Here is a 19890-nt window from a genome sequence, read left to right on the forward strand (position 1 = left end):
TAGGGTTACGTTTGCGTTGTATTACGTTTGCCCGGTCAATCTTTGCTTTGAAATATATCATTCTTATTTCAATGCAAAAAGTAATAAAGGATCTTCTTTGTCGGGATGTGTTCAATTTATTCTAAAATATTATCAGAACAATTACCAAAATATTAAACCTTTTCAAAATATTTCTTTCTTTCTCGTTCGGGATTATTTACCATTAGGGTAAACTTTCTATTCGGATGAAAGGTATTCGAGTGACCTTGTTTCTCGTAAACACTCTAGAATCTCGATGTGTTATAATACTTTTATCTCCTTCCAATGCATAATCTGTTTTTTTTTATCAATTTTCAATATCTCATTCTATGAATTTTATGGCGACTGCTTGAAATTGAGAGCATTCTCCTACGTGTTTGGTTGGTCTACATGGTCTACAATGATTGGATAATGTTTAAAACCGAATTTAAAAGTCCATCATTTATAAAAAATATAATAATTTAATTTATGAAAAATTTAAATTATATATATTTTTCATAACATTGAAAAATATAGTACTCAACGCCGTTTTCTCTCTTTTTTGCTCTACTCATGAAATATACGAGTTTTTGGATACCAGGTTATGTATAAATGTAAACATTTTAAAAATATAAAAACAACTCCTAATAAAATATAGCTGTAAATAGTACATTCGGGTAAATGTTGCATTCGGGTAAATGTTACATTCGGGTGAAAGTTGCATTCGAGTGAATGTCCATTCGGGTAGATGTTCCATTTGAATTCGGGTGTATGTTACATTCGAGTGATTGGAATTCGGGTGAATGTCTTTCGGGTAGCTGTCGTTCGGGTGACTGTCTTTTGGGTAAATGTGATACAATCATGCAAAACACTTATTGTCCATCTGCATGATGTTTTTTTCTGAAACGGAATCAAAATTTTCTTCAAACATTCATTCTGGTATACATCCTTATTGATAGCGCACTCTAATTTCTCTCTAAGCTGTCAGTTGTTGAGCATAGGGACTTCGAACAAAAATCCAAAATTTTGGGTTCCACCCGTTACTTTAAGCTATAATACCACAGGGTATCGACTACCTTGAAAATCCTTGAAAATCAGGGAATATCAGGGAATTAAAATAATGTCAGGGAAAATCAGGGAATATCAGGGAATTTCGACATCAATCTGGAAAAATAATAAATTCCGTCATTCAGAATTTTTATTATCGCAGTAATTAGAAAAATTTATAACACCAAATGCTGAGAAGGTCTAGCTAGGGCTTGATAAAATGAGCTTCATGATGATGTTAGAGAATTCTGAGCTCGATGAAACTTCGTAAGATATATTTTGTCGTTGGTTTCGACGAGTCTTTGAACAAGACTACAAAGAGGCTGCAGTTGCATCTAAATATCAGATTTTGGGATGAAGAATAAATGGAGGTGGTAAATCGTTACATGGCGTCAATGTTCTTGGAGCGTTCTCAAGCATCAGAGATTAACTTGCAGCTTTTAAAGAAGGTCTGGGAATTATAAATTTGAACAAAACTACCAACGTGAATTGGTCATATTACGCGAGCTGCAACTGGACTTTTACAAAGGAGAAGAAAAACTCTTGAATTTGATAGCTCCGGATTCATCAATAGATTGATGGATTAAAAAAAAACTTGAAAAAATTTACGACAGACAAATCTTGAAGTTTCGTCTGGGATGCGGAGCTCTGCTTTTGCTTTTAAAACTTTCAAAGCACTGATATATCCTTGATCTTGCCGCCATTGATTTCGATAAAAAAACTTTTGACTGTTGACTCTAGTGACCTTTTTTAATATTTGATGGATTTTGAACGTATCAGTGGAGCTCCACCAGACTTAGCACTAAAACAATATTGATAGTAAAAATAGTAGCAGGTTTGCTCACTATGATCCGGAAAATAAACGACTGGAGCATTTTTGGAAATGATAGGTTTACGGAACTTTTTAGCTAAAATGGTCTTCTGTCTCTCGTGTGGAAACTCCAACGTTGGGAGAGCTTTTCCATTTATACCGAATGTTTTAAGAAAACATTTGTGAGGAAACGGTTATGCTATGCGACAAGTTTACGATGCTATGCTTCACTTTGGAAGGATAGAATAAAAAAAAAGTGTTGAGCTAGTTAATTCAAAATTCTCATTCTCTTTATCTAGAAGACAAGGAAAGTTGAAAGAAATAAGAAAATTTTGGAAAATGCACAGAAGCCCGAAAGAGAAAAAGTGTTTCGTTAAAATCATAACAGTTTCGTGAAATTGATCCGAATCAAAGGGCCTGATTCTCGAATACACTACGAATACACTTCACGGTGGAAACGGTATGAAACGCATTCGCGATGACAACGGTAAGGTGTCGACATCTGGATGCGAGATTATTTTCCCACTAAATTTATCATTATAATATCAAATTATCTTCAGATGAAATTTTTGTATGGGATTATTATACCACATGAAGAAAACAAAGTTTTCTACTCACATTGAATACCAGTTTGATACGAAGAAGATAATTTTCATTAATGATTTTTTATTTGAAAAGTGCTCACTCTGCCTGAAAATTCATCATTATCTTCGACACTTCACTAACTCGTAAAACGTAGTTCAATGACGTGCCGTTATTTTCGTTTCCACCGTGAAGTGTATTCGAGAATCAGGGCCAAAATGAAAATGACTCATACTCTACTAGTGTTTAAGGCTCCTTCATAAGAACTTTGAACTGTATTAATAAATCTATTTTTTATCTTTTACGACACTTCTCTGTCGTCGTTTAACTTATTTAAAAATCACAAACAATTTTTTCATTGGAAGATATCGACAGACGTTCTTATATTTCATTGTTTAAGCTAACTAAATATCTTAGGAACTATAGCTAAAGTATTTGTAAAGAATTTGATTACTAGTCTACATCTGGAATTTTTCTGAAAAATTACTGGAATATCAGGAAATTTTTCTTCGAGTTTTGAGTCGGCACCCTGTATCAATATTTTCGAGTTCAGTTATCTTTATTAAGTACTTTCAAATACTAGCAAAACAAAAACTAGCCTCACGAACGTAGTCCTTTGACATCGACTGCCGTGTGCTCGTTATGACAGACTTCAGGCTTTTCACACTATGGTGAAATGTTTTGTAGACTTTTGCTTCAACATACACCCAAATCGAATAGTTCAACGGATTAAGGTTCTGACTGCTAGGGGGCCATCAATCTTTCGGCCAAAACTTCACGTTTTCCATCGGTCGTCGTTGAGTCCGATTTGACGTGTGACATGGCGCTCCATCCTGTTGTAGGAAAACGTATCGATCCTCAGAGAAGTTGGCCTTCACCCAAGGAAGCACTAGGTCATTCAAAATACCGATATACACTTCGGCACTGATTATATACCGGCATCAATAAAAACAGGCGGCATTTTCGAACCGTTGGACGCCATTAATCAGGTTTTGGAAGATGTGACCGAGTCTTCTTCGATGATTCTTCGCATGTACTTTTTAGAAATGTAGTCTCCTTGGAATGTCTCCTACCGGGTTGCGACCAATTTTTGCACGACCCGATTTATTTTGTCACGTTTGGGGTTCGCGTACGTGTACGCACTGACGTCCACTTCTCGGCTTCCGCTACTTAGTACCATCCTGTGGAGATTTTTTGAGGCGATAAACTGTGGCCAAATGATATCCTACCACATTGACAATCTTCTTCGGCATCTTCTGGGCGAGCAGAAAACTCTTAATCACTTTTTTGGCATACATTTTCACAAATTTGCAACAAAACAATTCCAATTTTCTGATGCAGCACTCAATGACAAATAATGACTGAAGTACGTTAAGCTACGTTAAGAAGGCGTCTTCTAGGAATGTTAGTGCCATTGAAGAAAGAGAGATCTTTTTTTTATTTTGACTTACCAGAATTGCACATTTGCAAATCAATAATTTAATTATTGGAGAAATTGTGTATAAAATATATTGAAGTAAAAGACGTATATGTGGAAACATGAATTAGTTTTTCTGTCACATAATAATCAAATAACAAGAGCTCATGACCTTGTCATCGTAATATAGAAATTTCCTTGTTCTTTGGAATATCACCAGAACAAATTTTTTGAACCAACTTACCGCGATTTTCATGGAAACCTTGTAATAGGATATGTGTTTCTTAACGTCTTTTCGCATTTTCTGTCTTAAGAAATCTTACCCCCCAAAAGATGATTCACTCATCATCAAAATATGATATACACACAAAAGTTATGACAGAAAAGTAAACACGCTATCCAGATTGCTGAAAATTGCTCACGCACGAATGATAGCGTCCTTTAGCGTTTAGTAGTAACTTTTAGAGCGGCTTTTTTGTTTGCTATTCATTTGAAGTGTATCATTCGCGGTTTATATGAATCCGTTTGGAATGATGCTAATAACAATGATTCATCTCAGGCTGCAGAATGCAAAAAATAAAACTTGATTGAGTTTGCCAAAAACAATACACACGTCATGAGGGTTCCGAGATCGACAATACATCGCGTTTCATGTAAAGCGAAATTGATACTCGAAATTTTATTGGTACAACGAATTAAGTTTAAACGCACAGCATCCACCGACTGTTTATCACCTCACCAGGTAGAAACAATGATTACCCGGTCCAGTCTATGGAATCGATCGTTGTTCTCACCTCCGATTAGCAACTCTTACCGCGATTGACCGCTCAGTCGTCCTTCTTTTGTTCACCTCGCTCTCGCTCTCATTCGAAAACAGACAGAGAATCGCAACGTATCTTCCCTTGTTTGTGGTCCGCTTTCGGTCACTACAAACGTGCCGAAAATTGCGAGGCGAAAAAACAAACACAGAATTGTCGCACTTATCATCAGACTCATCTCTCGCACGCTTCATTCACCTTTAGAGGCTCGGGAAGCCCGACGATGCCTCGAGTCGTTGCAATCAGTTCGACGGAAGATCTCGACTGAGGTGGTTTGCTGGCTTCATCCGTCGGAGTTTGGAAGAATTTTCGCTCCGTGACGAGTTCAGAAGTCCTTCTGTTGACCCTCAAGATGAAAGTTTTTCACATCGCCTTGATGTTGTACTTGTGCTGGGTTTTGATGGTACAGTCCAAACAGATCACCGCCAGATTCAAGCACATCAAATGTGGGAGAGAGGAAAAGGTGGATTTCCGAACGCTTATTGAACGGATATTTGTTCAATGAAGTATAGTACTTTACAAATAATCGGTGTTTTTGTTTCGTTGCAGATTTTTGGTAAATCCTACGAGTGATAGTGTGAAACAGCGCTAAGCCAAACCAGATCTCGAAGAGTGTATTTTGCGTTGAGTAAGCAGGGGTAGCAGCAGAAGCAGCAGAATGGGTAAGGAGAAGACTCATATTAACATTGTGGTCATCGGACATGTTGATTCCGGCAAGTCCACCACCACTGGCCATCTGATCTACAAGTGCGGTGGTATTGATAAGCGTACCATCGAGAAGTTCGAGAAAGAGGCCCAGGAGATGGGCAAAGGTTCATTCAAGTACGCATGGGTATTGGATAAACTGAAGGCTGAACGTGAGCGTGGTATCACCATTGATATCGCATTGTGGAAGTTCGAAACCGCCAAGTACTATGTAACCATCATCGATGCCCCTGGACATCGTGATTTCATCAAGAACATGATTACCGGAACATCGCAAGCTGATTGCGCCGTGTTGATCGTTGCCGCTGGTACTGGCGAGTTCGAAGCTGGTATTTCGAAGAACGGCCAAACCCGTGAGCATGCTCTGCTAGCCTTCACGCTCGGTGTCAAGCAACTGATCGTTGGTGTAAACAAGATGGATTCTACTGAGCCACCGTACCATGAGGCTCGTTACGAGGAAATTAAGAAGGAAGTCTCTTCCTACATCAAGAAGATCGGTTATAACCCATTGTCGGTTGCCTTCGTACCTATTTCTGGTTGGCACGGCGATAACATGCTCGAACCATCGGATAAGATGCCATGGTTCAAGGGATGGGCCGTTGAGCGCAAGGAAGGCAAGGCTGAGGGCAAGACCCTCATCGAAGCCTTGGACAACATTCTGCCCCCGTCGCGTCCCACCGATAAGCCTCTCCGTTTGCCACTCCAGGATGTGTACAAAATTGGTGGTATCGGTACGGTTCCGGTGGGTCGTGTTGAGACCGGTATCCTGAAGCCAGGTGTGTTGCTGCAACATTCTCGAGTTATACCTTTCGTGATAATGAAATGGATGTATCTTTCTTGTATTTTGACAGGTATGGTGGTCGTGTTTGCCCCGGTCAACATCACCACTGAGGTCAAGTCAGTCGAGATGCATCATGAAGCGCTGTCGGAGGCTCTTCCCGGTGACAACGTTGGCTTCAACGTAAAGAACGTCTCCGTCAAGGAGTTGCGCCGTGGTTACGTTGCTGGCGACTCTAAGGCTAGCCCACCGAAGGGAGCGGCCGATTTCACCGCTCAGGTTAGTTATATTTTATTTATCCTTGCCGTGACAGCCTGGAAAGAACCTTTATCAAACATTGGAATTTATTTGAAAATGTTCAATGAGTTTTCTATTAACAGACCATGCGTTCCCTATATCATGTTTTGGCAGGTGAAGTGTTCCTGAGACATTCACCGATCGTCTCCATCATATCATTTTTTTTTTATTTGGGACTATATGTCGAGTATCAAAGTCGGGATGAATAAAAATCGGCAATGAAAATTCTTGCAAATTTTAGTATGTGGTAGACATCTGCCACATGTATTTGAGAGTATCCCGTATGACCATTTTACAGTTTTTTAAATTTCTGTTATAAAGTGACTTTCAACACTTTTGGTTGGTTCGTCACGTTTACCTTCCATTTCGGAAGAATGCCGGGAGTGAGAATTGAGCTCGTGACCTTTAGCGTGAGAGGTATGGATGTTACTGCTACGCCAGATCGTCTCCGCTCATTTTACAGTCAATCAGTCAGTTAGTCCACGTGCAGACACGCTTTATGTTTACAAAGATGTGATACATGATGTATCAAAATTAAAATTTGTTACTGTTTATCTCATTGCAAAGTTGATCCTCGTCGTAATTATATGTATTTCATACTATTTGATCCATTGTCCAATGTAATGGGACAATCACTAACTGGTATATTTTTTAAGTCAATGGAAATATTTTAAATTAAAATAATTTTTGTTTTAATTCATTATGTGGAAAATTGCAAAATTCTTCGAGCTTCAGAATTCTTATTCATGAATAAAATATCTCAATGCTTGAGGAATAATATCTCATTTGTGAAGAAAAACTGTTTTGAATGGCCACAATTCTGCAATTCGGAAAGTTATTCTATGAAACGGACTACGAATAATGGTAGCGTTCACTGCATGGTTCTTCTCCGTGGAATTCACTAAACTAATTCCTGAATATCTAAGCGAAAGTATTTAGAGGGAAGGAACATCGGTAATCCTTCGAGTGTTGAGTGTTATTTTCATCACTCTAGTCTATTAACGACAATTTGAAGATTCTATAGGAGGTTCCATCGTGTCCAATCATTAACGAATAAAAGTCGATTCTTATTTCATGGATAATTAACTTCGCGATAAGTAAAGGTCCACGTAACGTAGCATGGGCAGCAATTCAGACTTGCAGGGGCAATGCACGCCAAGTGCGAATGTTGAATGAATAGAAAAAATGGACTTATTCCAGATGACGATGGATAATTCAATGGAACAAATGTTCCTCAAATCCTACATTTATTAGGCCTTATACAAAAATGATTCGACGCCCTACCGGGCGGCATTACGGCAGTTGGTCGGAACCATGGCTGATGAAAAGATAGATGTTCTTTAGTTATATCGTGGTCTAGGCGATCAGCCGCTTTCTTGTGTTGGCCACGACTCAATTGGAGTACATCCTCCGGTTAAGATTCGCTCAAAATTAGCTCAAACAAAACTATCAATTTTAATGAAAATCTTTATCGGTTTGGCATGGAATGGCTATTATGATACTTTGATAAATTATTGATATAACATTTGACAAAACATTTTGAAGCGTTGCCAACAAATTAAACATCTGCTTTCTTTCGAATCCCAGGTTATCGTCCTTAATCACCCGGGCCAGATCGCCAACGGGTACACCCCGGTACTCGATTGTCACACTGCTCACATCGCGTGCAAGTTCGCTGAGATCAAGGAAAAGTGTGACCGTCGCTCCGGCAAAGTCACCGAAGAGAATCCCAAGTCCATCAAATCTGGCGATGCCGCCATCGTCAATCTGGTGCCAAGCAAGCCGTTGTGCGTCGAGAGTTTCCAGGAGTTCCCACCGCTGGGACGTTTTGCTGTGCGCGACATGCGTCAAACCGTCGCCGTTGGCGTCATTAAATCGGTCAACTTTAAAGAGGCAACCGGTGGTAAAGTAACCAAAGCCGCCGAGAAGGCCCAGAAGAAGAAATAACTAGAGACACCGGAACACTCGAACACAGTAGCGGCAGCGACCAGCACTGCTAGCAGCAACAACAGCAACACTACTATTACTACTAATAAACCCAAACAATTCTCAACATTGTTATTATTGAATAATGATGATCGAATACAGACTTTTATTGAGTGTGCAATCCAGTCGGTTGCCATCAATAGAAATCATCCATTATTATTAAATAATAATTTAAGAAGTAATATTAATCATAAACTACAACTTAATAATAATCGTAATTATTTAAAGAAAACCACAGAGATAAAAATTCAGGCCGGCTGGTGCATAGAATATTTTATTGGTAAAATTGCAAGTGAAATCACGGCAGCAGCTACAACAACAACCACGCGATCATCATCATCTTCATCTCCCTCACAACCACTTTTAATGACCTATTTTAACCAATTGAGTGTATCATGCCTATCATCAGTCCTCTCCCCCAGCAGCAGCAGCAACGATTACTCTTCACCATCACCGTCATCTGCAAATAAGACTAATTTATTTTACCACCATAGAAAAGCATTTCGAAGGAAAGAAGACAACTGTCTACTGGAACTATTCGTCATCATTACCATCACCTCTATCGCTATTGAGTATCTTCTATTTGCTACCAAAAACGCTCTGCTTCTCACACTCACACCCTCTAGTTTAGTTGGTTCTACTAATTTTTTGACCGCTTGGTCATGATAAGATCGATTAAGACACCTAATACCAAAGAGTTGGGAAAGACTTTAATAAATCACCTGTGTAGAAGTTAAATTTAGTTTGAAAAGACATTTTTGTTTGGTTTACCATACGCTATACGAAGAAGGCAAATGTTTAATAAATTGTTGATCAACAGAGAGGAATACAAATATTATTGGCTGATTCTACAAACTATTTGTGATATTAAATATGCTGTGTTTTTCGAAACTAATTTTCTCAAATACCGATGTGTTAAGACGAACATAAAGTAACTTATGCTGCTAGATGTGGCTTGTTATTTCGTAAATTCTCCACGAACGCAACTGTCCTCGATCACGATCATCTTGCGCACTATTGCATTGCATTATTCCATTGGAAAATTGAAAAAAAACACTTGGGAGAAAGTGAGCTGGCTGCTAGTGGATAGCTATCACCGAACCAGAAATTTCAGGCGAGCGAATATAAAACTGTGTACCTTGTTCAGCTCTGTCCCATGCCTCAGATACGTCAGCAGCATTCGGAGCGATCATGAAAGATGTCTGCTCTCACTTGCATACTGGTAAAAAAAACATCTATAAACCACCCGCTATAACACACACATTAACACATATAATGACCTACAATCCTTTTGCATTGACAAAGAATAAGATGGAAATTACCAATAAAAAAATAAATTGAATCTGAATGTAGCAATATGCAAGCATATTTATGGTGAAAACGTAATGACATAAAAATGGGATAAATGGCCAATAAAATCAAGGCGAGGCTTGAACTATTATCGTGTTCAGTGTAGAGGACTGACGATATCCGAAATCCCTCTCATATACAATTAGTTATGTTTTCAAACATTTCTGGAAGTTGCTAACATCTACATCGCCTCGAAATTTAGATTGAGACTTCTATCAACGCCACGTGCTCTTTTACCTTTGTTGTTTTCTCGCAGTCCTGAAGCATAAGTTCATAATCCCCCTTATTCTGCACCGTGACTAACGTGAGATAACAAAGTTACTCGCTTCACTCTGGAAAACACCTTAATTTTCAGCTCCTATTCCATTCCCAGGTCGATAACAGAAGATGATACGATTGCAAATCTCATCTGGTGAGAAATCATAACGTAAGCATTTAAAAAAACTGACCGGAACCTTAGCCATGATCGATGAAAAGAAAAATGTCAGCTTGTTCTCCAGATCTGTCGTGGCCTTGGCGATCAACTGCTTCTCTGTTCAACAACAAAATTATTGTAGATACTCCATTTGTGATTCACCCAGCAATTTTCTATCGGTTGCAGCTGGGGGACTTTGGGAGGGTTAACGACCTTCGGTACAACGTCTATCTTCAGCCGCTTTTTCTGGGTGATTGTATGCTACTCTGATACGGCCTACCTAGACAGACGCTCCTGCATAAAAATGGTCATTTTAGCCATGTACTTAAACTAACCTCCTGTTGTTAATGCCAGATCGGCTATATTTGGCGGAAATGAGGTGTCTCACGATGCCCAACTTCTTCGCATACTGGGGAGAAACTGACACTACAAACGAAGTATCGGAAGTAGTTGTTTCACAGTTTTCGCCAAGGTTTCAAATCAACTGAAAAGGGCGTCGATGCATTTTTGTAGAAGGCCCAATAAACGTAGAATTTCAGGAAAATTTGATCCATTGTCCAATTAGTTCAATTTCAATGCATATGTTCGTTTCCGGAAGCACTGTGACTGGAGCCATCTCACGTCAATAACCGTGCGGAATCAAGGACAGTTTCTATAGTATCTAATATCTCTTAGCACAGTTGAATCACATGTCAATCATGAACTTAGTGGAGGACATCATGAGGTCAATCAAACAGATCAACTTTTCGATAAAAAAAAAATTATACTACAGAGATAGTTTCAAAAACATTCTGACTGATTCTGCAAACGAATGTATTGTGAACAATCTTGTTTGAATGGAGAACAATCTCCAAGGTAACTTTCTATTGGCATGGTACCAGCAGTACCATGGTACAAGTGGCAGGTGGTAGCAATCTGCCGATATTCTGAATCTGATCTGATTTTGGATCTTTGTTGACCAATGCTCAGTTGTATTTCGAGTTATTTTCGTTTGTGAATTCGAAGAAAACTTGAAAAAGTGGTTGTTAGAAAGACTCTTCTCCTGCAGCAGAGCCTTTCTCCCAATGTACGAGGTATGGCTATTAAATAACGAGACTGGTTACGAAAAAGGATTATATATTAAAAATTACGGTACAACGATATGCTCCCTGTGGTGTATAAGGCTGGGTTATAATATGATAGTAAAAATGCTTGAATAATTTCGAGTGTGTAAAAGACTAGCGAGGCATAGACTTGGCCGATATTCTTATTCGGTACTAGAATAATAATGAGCCAATCTGTCAAAGCGGAGCGAAAGCTTTCGAGAGGAAATTAAGTAAAGCTCCAGAAACGAAGAGAGAGAGAGGGAATTTACGATAAGAGCTTTAGATGAGAGGTGGACATATATAAAGCGATGCGAGGAAATATTCTGTCTTTTTCGGATCAATTATAGGACGGACAACATCGGAGAACAACGCAGGACAACGGACATCGCATCGTACATCGAACATCGGACATCAGCATCGCAAATAAAATGGATGCGGGTAACGGATACGACAATGGCGCAGTGGACGCTCCAAACGAGTAAGTATAGTGTGTACGTTTTTGCATCGAGCTAAAAAATAAAAACAAAAAGATTGAAAATGAAAATGGTGAAATATGTTCAACGGTTGACTTTGGAATATGTGATGAGTTTCTAACGAACGAAAGGTTTCGTGTAATAATTTGAGACGAGCGAGAGGACTCGATCCACGTGAAAAAAAAAATTATTACGAACGATAGGTTTCGATTAATTGTCACGAATGGATAACTCGTGTGATCGGGATAATAAGCAAAAGGAATTGAATTCACACAAATTAAAGTAATTTATGAATGTTGTTGGAATGTGGTTTGATAAGATTTTTTTTGTGATGATTTTGAGTGGCTGTAAGGACTGACTAAAAAAAAAAAAAAAACAAATGACCGCTGAGGAAATTGTTGGCATAAATAGAGTAATGAAATAAAAACAAATTGAAATATTTGATCATCTCCAGGAGTGATAATTAAGCAATGAAGCAAGTTCGGGAAAATATTGATTTCGTGATTCCTTCTACTTTTCAGACCGGTTATTATAATCAAAAGGAAAAGAAAAGTAGGAAAATCACGTGCGGAGAAAGTGAGCAAGACTATGTCGCTCGCTTGCGATCTAGAGAAGGAGAGAACTCTCAATGCACGGGAGGCGAGTTTAGAGGGGATAGAGATACCAGCTGATTCCGAAACAAATACTGACGTTTTTGAAAAAGGGCTCGGTGGTTGCAGCACACAGAATGAGAAACAACCTAGTTTTGAAGACTCGAGATTTATGTCTTCAGTAAATCAGCTATCAATATCAACTATTAATATTCCCGAATGTAAACCGAGTGATGAAGACGAAGAAATCCACCGACAAATGTTTGAGATGTGGAAGGACCTGCTTGTTGATTCGATGAAGCTGGCTGGAATAAATGACGAGAGAACACAGTTCATGCTGTTTAAAGTAAAAGCTGGACCACGTCTGCTGGAAATATTTCGTAATACTTGTTCAGACAATGAAACTCCTAACGAACAGCATTTTCCGTTCTCGAACGCTTTACATCGACTGAATACATATTTTGGTTCAGGATCAGATGTTATGCTCCAACGTAGGAAGCTAGCTCTGATGAGTCAAAAGCCAGGCGAATCCGATTTGGCATTTATCAATAGAGTAGGTGCAACTGCGCGTTTGTGTGATTTTTCTGGAGATAAAGAAATCGAAGAAATCGTCGGAATTGTGGCAGAACACGCTGCGGATAGAGAAGTACGCACTGCGGCACTCAAGTTGTTGAGCCGAAAAGGAACTTTCACAGACTTGATTAACAAAGTGAGAGAAATACAAGCTATACGATTGAATGAGTAATTTTTCATGAAGAAATATGGCAATCCCGGTCAAGCTGTACTAGCTCCAATCAGCGCAGATAGAAACCCACGAGTCGATTCGAGATCAAGATTTTTCACGCGACAAGATACCCGGAGAAGAGAACCTTACATGGGACCAAACGAAAGGTTAAGGGGAAGAGTCTTCCGAGGCAACACAAGACGATGGGAAACTAGTGCTCCCGTGCAGAGATGCTGGAGGTGTAACAGCGTATACCATCTTCCTTCAAAATGTTACGCAGTGGATAAGATTTGCAGAATATGCGGACGTATTGGACATATTCAAAGAGCATGTAGCCGCTCATCTGTTTCTTCAGTTTCCAAGCCGGCTATTGAGAACAATGAGACATCTACAGTATCCGACAAAGTTCCAGCTATCGCGAAAAACGAGTCCGAGCCTATTGAGGTAATGGAATCAAGTGCAGATTCAAATAATTAATTATTATAAAATATCAAATTAGAATTTCCTTATTTTATCTTGATTTGTTTGACTACTGAAGTGAATTCATTCTGATGTATTGTAAAAAGAAACTGATATGTTTTCAAAATAAATGAAATAAGTTAAATTATTTTTCCCTTCAATTCTGGAACAGACTCAGATCCGGTGTTGCGACAAACATATTGAACCGATTGCTACTATACAAGGATCAACAGCGGAATGGATCATTTCAGCAAAAATAGCAGGAATGTCATTCGATTTTTTAATAGATTCTGGAGCACAAGTCAATACTTTCACGGAGGATAAGTTTACCATCTTATTGAACAATGAGCTTTCAAAGACAAGTTTAGTCAACGTTCAATTTTCCACAGATCGCCCGTTGAAAGCTTATGCCACTTCTATCGATATTGATGTCATAGCAACATTTGAAGCATATTTGTTTATCTCGGAAAACAGACCGATGTTTTTGGAAAAATTTTATGTCGTAAAAGAAAAATGCTCTCTGTTGAGTAGGACTACAGCAATCAGGTACAACGTATTAATGCTGGGACTGAAAGTTCCAGTCGGCGGACATGATTTAAAAACTTGTTCAAAGTTTCATGAAATCGCATCCGTTTACGCAAGTGGTGTATTCCCCAAGTTCAACATACCTCCGGTGAAATTAAGCTATGATAAGTCGAAGCCCCCGTTTAGAAATATTTTCTTCAATATTCCGGAAGCTGTGGAACCACTAGTTAAACAAAGACTTGATCAACTGATTTCGGCAGAGATAATTGAGTCAGTATCAGAGGACATGGATCGATCCTTCCGTTCCTCAATGCTAGTTATTCCTAAAGCGAAGAATGATATTCGTTTAGTGATTGACCTCAGAGGGCCCAATCAATACATTCATCGAACACCATTTTCTATGCCAACTCTCGAAACTATACTCACATAACTGAACGGAGCATCATGGTTTTCTACCATCGATTTATCAAATGCATTTTTCCATATTGAACTTGATGAAAATTCTCGGCATCTAACGAGCTTTTGCACCGAGTTTGGTATGTTCCGATGTGTTCGACTACCCTTTGGGTTATGTAATGCGCCAGATATATTCCAAGAGACTCTACAAAGGGTTGTTCTGAAAGACTGTGTTGGCGTTAGAAATTACTTGGATGATATTTTAGTGTATGGAAAAACAAAAGAAGATCACGAAGCAAATTTAGAAAACGTACTAGCACGTTTGAAAGAACACAATGTCAAACTGAACGATTCCAAGTGTGTTTTTAGTAGTCAAAGAGTGAAATTTTTGGGATTCATTTTAACTCCAGGAGGCTGGGAAGTGGAAGATGAGAAAATCGACGCCATTAAACAGTTTAGAACGCCTTCATGTTGTGCAGAAGTTAAAAGTTTTTTAGGCTTGGTTACATTTGCGGACAAGTTCATAATAAATCGGGCTGATAAAACTATGCGACTGCGAGCTCTAGCCAGTGCAGACAAATTCTACTGGACGCATGAAGAGGAAAATGATTTTTTGCGCCTAAAAACCGAAGCTCTGCAGAGCATTAAGCGACTTGGATATTATAACCTTACAGACAGAATTGAGCTGTTCGTTGATGCATCGCCGTTGGGCCTTGGAGCAGTTCTAGTGCAATTTAACAAAAAAGATATGCCACGAATTATTGCTTGTGCATCTAAAGCACTCACTTCTACCGAACAGAGATATCCACACACTCAGAAAGAAGCACTTGCTGTTGTGTGGGGCGTTGAACGTTTTTCATACTATCTCCTTGGCAGATCATTCATAATTCGAACGGACGCGGAAGCCAATGAGTTCATTTTCGGTAACAATCACCGGTTGGGTAAAAGAGCAGTTTCACGAGCGGAAACATGGGCGCTCCGTCTGCAACCGTATACATTCCAAATGAAAAGAATATCCGGAAAACAAAACGTGGCTGACGCTCTTTCTCGTTTAGTTAAAAAATCTCAAGAAGCGGTTCCATTCGAAGAAGATAATGAAAATCATTTTCTATATTCATTGGAAGCTGGCCGTATGGAACTCACTTGGACAGAAATCGAAACAGACTCGGAACAAGACGATGAGTTAAGAATGGTTCGTGAAGCTATACGGTCTAGTAAATGGCCAAATGAGCTACGTAATTATGAAGCACAGAGCAAATATTTACACCTTCTTGGCGACTTGATATTTAAGGACGACAGAATAGTTCTTCCTAAGGCGCTCCGTTTAAAAGCTATAATTTCAGCACATAGTGGTCATGTAGGAGAAGTAGCAACTAAAAGAGTAATGCGTGATCATTTTTGGTGGCCAGGAATGTCAACAGAGATAGCATTGTTTATCAAAAACTGTGAGACATGTGCCCTCTTATCAAGGAAGAACCCACCATTGCCTCTTTCAAGTCGAGAGCTTCCTAATCGACCATGGGAAATCATTCAAATTGATTTTCTTTCCATACCAAGTTTTGGTTCCGGAGAATTTCTTGTCGTGGTAGATATTTATTCACGATATCTGTCGGTTGTCGAGATGCGTCAAACGGATGCGAGAAGCACAAACTCGGCTCTTTGCGAGATTTTCCAACTGTGGGGATGCCCACTTATCATTCAAAGCGATAACGGTCCTCCATTCCAAAGTGTTTCGTTCATCAATTTCTGGCAGGAAAAAGGAGTCAAAGTGAGCAAATCTATACCACTTAGCCCACAATCAAACGGGGCGGTTGAGCGACAGAATCAAGGAGTTATAAAAGCCATTTCTGCGTCTAGAATTGATGGTATTAACTGGCGTCATGCACTTCAACATTATGTTCACAGGCATAATACGCTTATTCCTCACTCACGATTAGGAGTAACACCATTCGAACTATTAGTAGGATGGAAGTATCGTGGAACATTTCCCTGTCTCTGGGACAAGTCTGTAGAAAAAGAGTTAGATCGTACAGAATTACGAGAACGGGATGCACAAACTAAATTAGCAAGCAAAAGATATGCTGACTCAGTGCGCGGAGCTAAGGATTCGAACATCCGAGTGGGTGATACGGTATTGATTTCACAATACAAGAAGAACAAAACCGATCCTACATTTTCAACGGAACGATTTCGAGTTGTCGCTAGAGAAGGAGCGAAAGTCATCATTGTGAACAAATCTGGTACACAATACGTTCGGAATATGCAAGATATTAGGAAGGCTCCCAATGAAGAAGACAATACATATACTTGCCCAATTCATGGAACATTAAACCCAGAAACGGATTCCAGAGAGCTACGCAACAGATCTGATATCACAAAGCCAGCAAGATACAATGATAACTTTGTTTATACAATATTTTCATAATCAAGAAGTAATAAAAAAAAAATAGCAATCTTAAACTCTCTTTCATTTATTAAAATTGATATAATCTCCTTATAAAAAAAAGTAGTGTAGAGTAGAGAAGAAGGAGAATGTGGTGTATAGGGCTGCGTTATAATATGATAGTAAAAATGCTTGAATAATTTCGAGTGTGTAAAAGACTAGCGAGGCATAGACTTGGCCGATATTCTTATTCGGTACTAAAATAATAATGAGCCAATCTGTCAAAGCGGAGCGAAAGCTTTCGAGAGGAAATTAAGTAAAGCTCCAGAAACGAAGAGAGAGAGAGGGAATTTACGATAAGAGCTTTAGATGAGAGGAGGACATATATAAAGCGATGCGAGGAAATATTCTGTCCTAGAGGCGAATGAACTGAAAAGTTTAAAGCCTCTTTAATTCAACATCATCATCATATTCTGTCTTTTTCGGATCAATTATAGGACGGACAACATCGGAGAACAACGCAGGACAACGGACATCGCATCGTACATCGAACATCGGACATCAGCATCGCAAATAAAATGGATGCGGGTAACGGATACGACACTCCCCTTGGTTCTTCACACACCTTTCCATACGTTTTTTTTCATTGTTCGAAGCAGTGCTGAAAATCTTCTTTTGTGATGGCGTTCAAAAGCCGCGTCGCTTTTTCTTTCTCCTCTTCTACGGACTGAAATCGGGTACCTTTCAACACGGATTTGATCTTGGGGAATAGAAAAAAAGCCGCATGAGGCTAGATCTGGCGAGTACGGGGCATGTTCGTGCACTGAAATGCCCTTATCGGCTAAAAATTGCTTCACCGACAGCGCGTTATGGGCAGGTGCGTTGTCATTCGTGTTTTCCGTCACACATGATTTCCGACGCGCACTACAAACCACGTTCCATTCAAACCACTGCTGCTCGCAAACTACTATAGTGACAAGAACGTGTTTCCGTACGTTTATAGCAGACACTTCAAGCTACCGAACGCACCACGAAAAAACTAGTGTACCTGGAGATTTCATCTTAGTGTTCGTTATCACCTATGCGGACGACAACCTTTTAGTAGTGGTGGGGAACACACATATGGCATCAAGCATCAAGATCTAGGCAGTTACCAATGCTATTGGTGAATGAGCTGTTGAACGAGGTTGAAGAATAACTGTGCCACTCGGTTTAATCTTTAATAATCGAATAACCCGTTTACGGGTGGTCAAAGGTGATCTCTAACTGACATGCCTGGCCAGATATAAACTCCTAAAAGTTCTATCTCCAATTTACAAAAATGCACTGCGAATCATCTTTGGCCTGCTACCATCAACACCAGAAGTCTCGGGATGCGCTGAAGTAGGGAAATCTCTGTTTGACATCTTCGTGGACACGGCGATAGTCTCCATAACTGTGAGCTTCCTCACTTAAACTAACGGAGATGAGGAGGTACACCTGACTGTCCTAACAAAAAAAAATCTTACAACAGGTGACACACTCAAACCTTCCACCGATAGCTAAACAACTTTGGTTTGAGGTCAATGGAGGATGCAGAAACAACTTCCGAGCTGGAGCGAGCTTAGTGAGCCTGAAGCAAACTATCTTCGAATTTACCTCACGAAAATGGTCCGTTGGAGCGAGGCTGTTTCTCCGGGGAATCAAAGATTCCATAACCAAGTTCGAATATGTAAAAGCAATGAGGGAGCAGCGAACTCTGTTCAGACTAAGAACCCGCTACTGTAAAATATCACACAACTTCAACAGAAGAACTTTCACGAAATCAGCGGGAGGATTTTTTTTATCCTTGGTGATGACCCTTCATAAACTGCTACACTGCTTTGTTTTCTAAAAGATGCCAACATATATTCTAAAATTGGAATAAGAAATTGTAATCCAGAGATCCTTCTTTCTTTCCCTTCGCGATAAGGGGAACAAGAAAAGTCGGCATCATCGAACGGCGGGGATTCACCGCCTCCGGCCAGGAATCTTGGCAATCGGACATCTTCACCAAACAACCAAGGAAAAGAACCCAATGTTTAAACGCGTTGAAATTTTCGTGATATAAACATTTTGAATTGTTTATCCGTATCTGTATGTAAAATCAATTAATGTTTGTAATAAACTTAGGAAGCCTAGGAATCTCAGAAGAGGAGAGGATAGCTGTAAGTCTAAAAAAATAAAGAATGAAAAACGTAATAACAACGTGAATGGAATTTGAAAGACACTAAATAGCCATACAAATAACTTCAAGGGAAATGTTGGGGAACAAATCAAAGGATGGAGAACAAACGCTTTTATAAATAGAAATAAACTCAAAAGGATTTTCAACGCAATTCAATTATTTTCCGAATGGAGAAATGTCCACGTGGACAACATAGGGAGGGGTATAGGTAATGTCCACGCTTGTCCACGGAGGGGGTGGGGGTTTCTAAAATCGTGATTTTTCTGTCCTCGTTTGGGGCCGTACACAAAGATGTAAATCCGTAGCAAATGTATAATTTTAGTTTAGTGTGTACCTGTCGCAAAGTTTCCAGCCCTATTTGTGTATACAAATGGTGACAAATGTCATTATGTTTTGTTTTTGTGTCTTAGCACGTGTGACGGGCTCAAAGCTGTCGGTTTTATTTTTTCGTTGAGTGCTTATTTTCTTACATTTAGTTGCCTCGAAGTTATTTCAACAATAAGCGAGTAAACTTTAAAACACTTCAAAATGGTGCGGAGATTGAGGAAAACTAAAAAAAGCCAGAAGTTCAATTACAACAAAAACCGGAAACGTGCGAACCAAAACAGTCGCGGTACGGGTAAAATCAAATGGTATGTTCCAGGATCATGTTTTAGCTTCTACCTTTTTAAAATATAATGCTATTTTGAAATTAAGCTTGGAGATTCGGCGTGCTCTCGACCCGCAGAAGAATCTCGCCACAAATATCAAGGAGATGGGCCTAGTGTACGATGTTAACAAATCGATTCCAGTGCCTAACTCAAAGCAGGAACGAAAGAAGCTGGCCAAATATGTCAACGGATTTCT

General features: G+C 39.4%; 2 protein-coding genes across 3 annotated transcripts in view; both read left to right on the top strand.

Moving 5' to 3' along the window:
- The window catches only part of LOC129780117 (elongation factor 1-alpha 2), a 29592-nt gene extending 19719 nt beyond the window's left edge, over positions 1 to 9873 (top strand). For both annotated transcript variants that reach the window (XM_055788075.1, XM_055788076.1), the window contains exons 2-4: positions 5222 to 6153; positions 6229 to 6434; positions 8040 to 9873. In XM_055788075.1, coding sequence (XP_055644050.1) covers positions 5331 to 6153; positions 6229 to 6434; positions 8040 to 8399 — 1389 coding nt within the window. In that variant the 5' untranslated portion in view covers positions 5222 to 5330 and the 3' untranslated portion in view covers positions 8400 to 9873. The remainder of the gene's footprint in view (positions 1 to 5221; positions 6154 to 6228; positions 6435 to 8039) is intronic.
- Positions 9874 to 19440: 9567 nt separating this feature from the next.
- LOC129779523 (nucleolar protein 16) overlaps positions 19441 to 19890 on the top strand; it is an 849-nt gene continuing 399 nt past the window's right edge. Inside the window, exons 1-2 of the mRNA XM_055787057.1 lie at positions 19441 to 19676; positions 19741 to 19890. The exon at positions 19741 to 19890 is cut by the window's right edge and continues 399 nt beyond it. Coding sequence (XP_055643032.1) covers positions 19573 to 19676; positions 19741 to 19890 — 254 coding nt within the window. The 5' untranslated portion in view covers positions 19441 to 19572. The remainder of the gene's footprint in view (positions 19677 to 19740) is intronic.

Source organism: Toxorhynchites rutilus, chromosome 3 (assembly GCF_029784135.1).
Source record: "Toxorhynchites rutilus septentrionalis strain SRP chromosome 3, ASM2978413v1, whole genome shotgun sequence".
Taxonomy (NCBI): domain Eukaryota; kingdom Metazoa; phylum Arthropoda; class Insecta; order Diptera; family Culicidae; genus Toxorhynchites; species Toxorhynchites rutilus.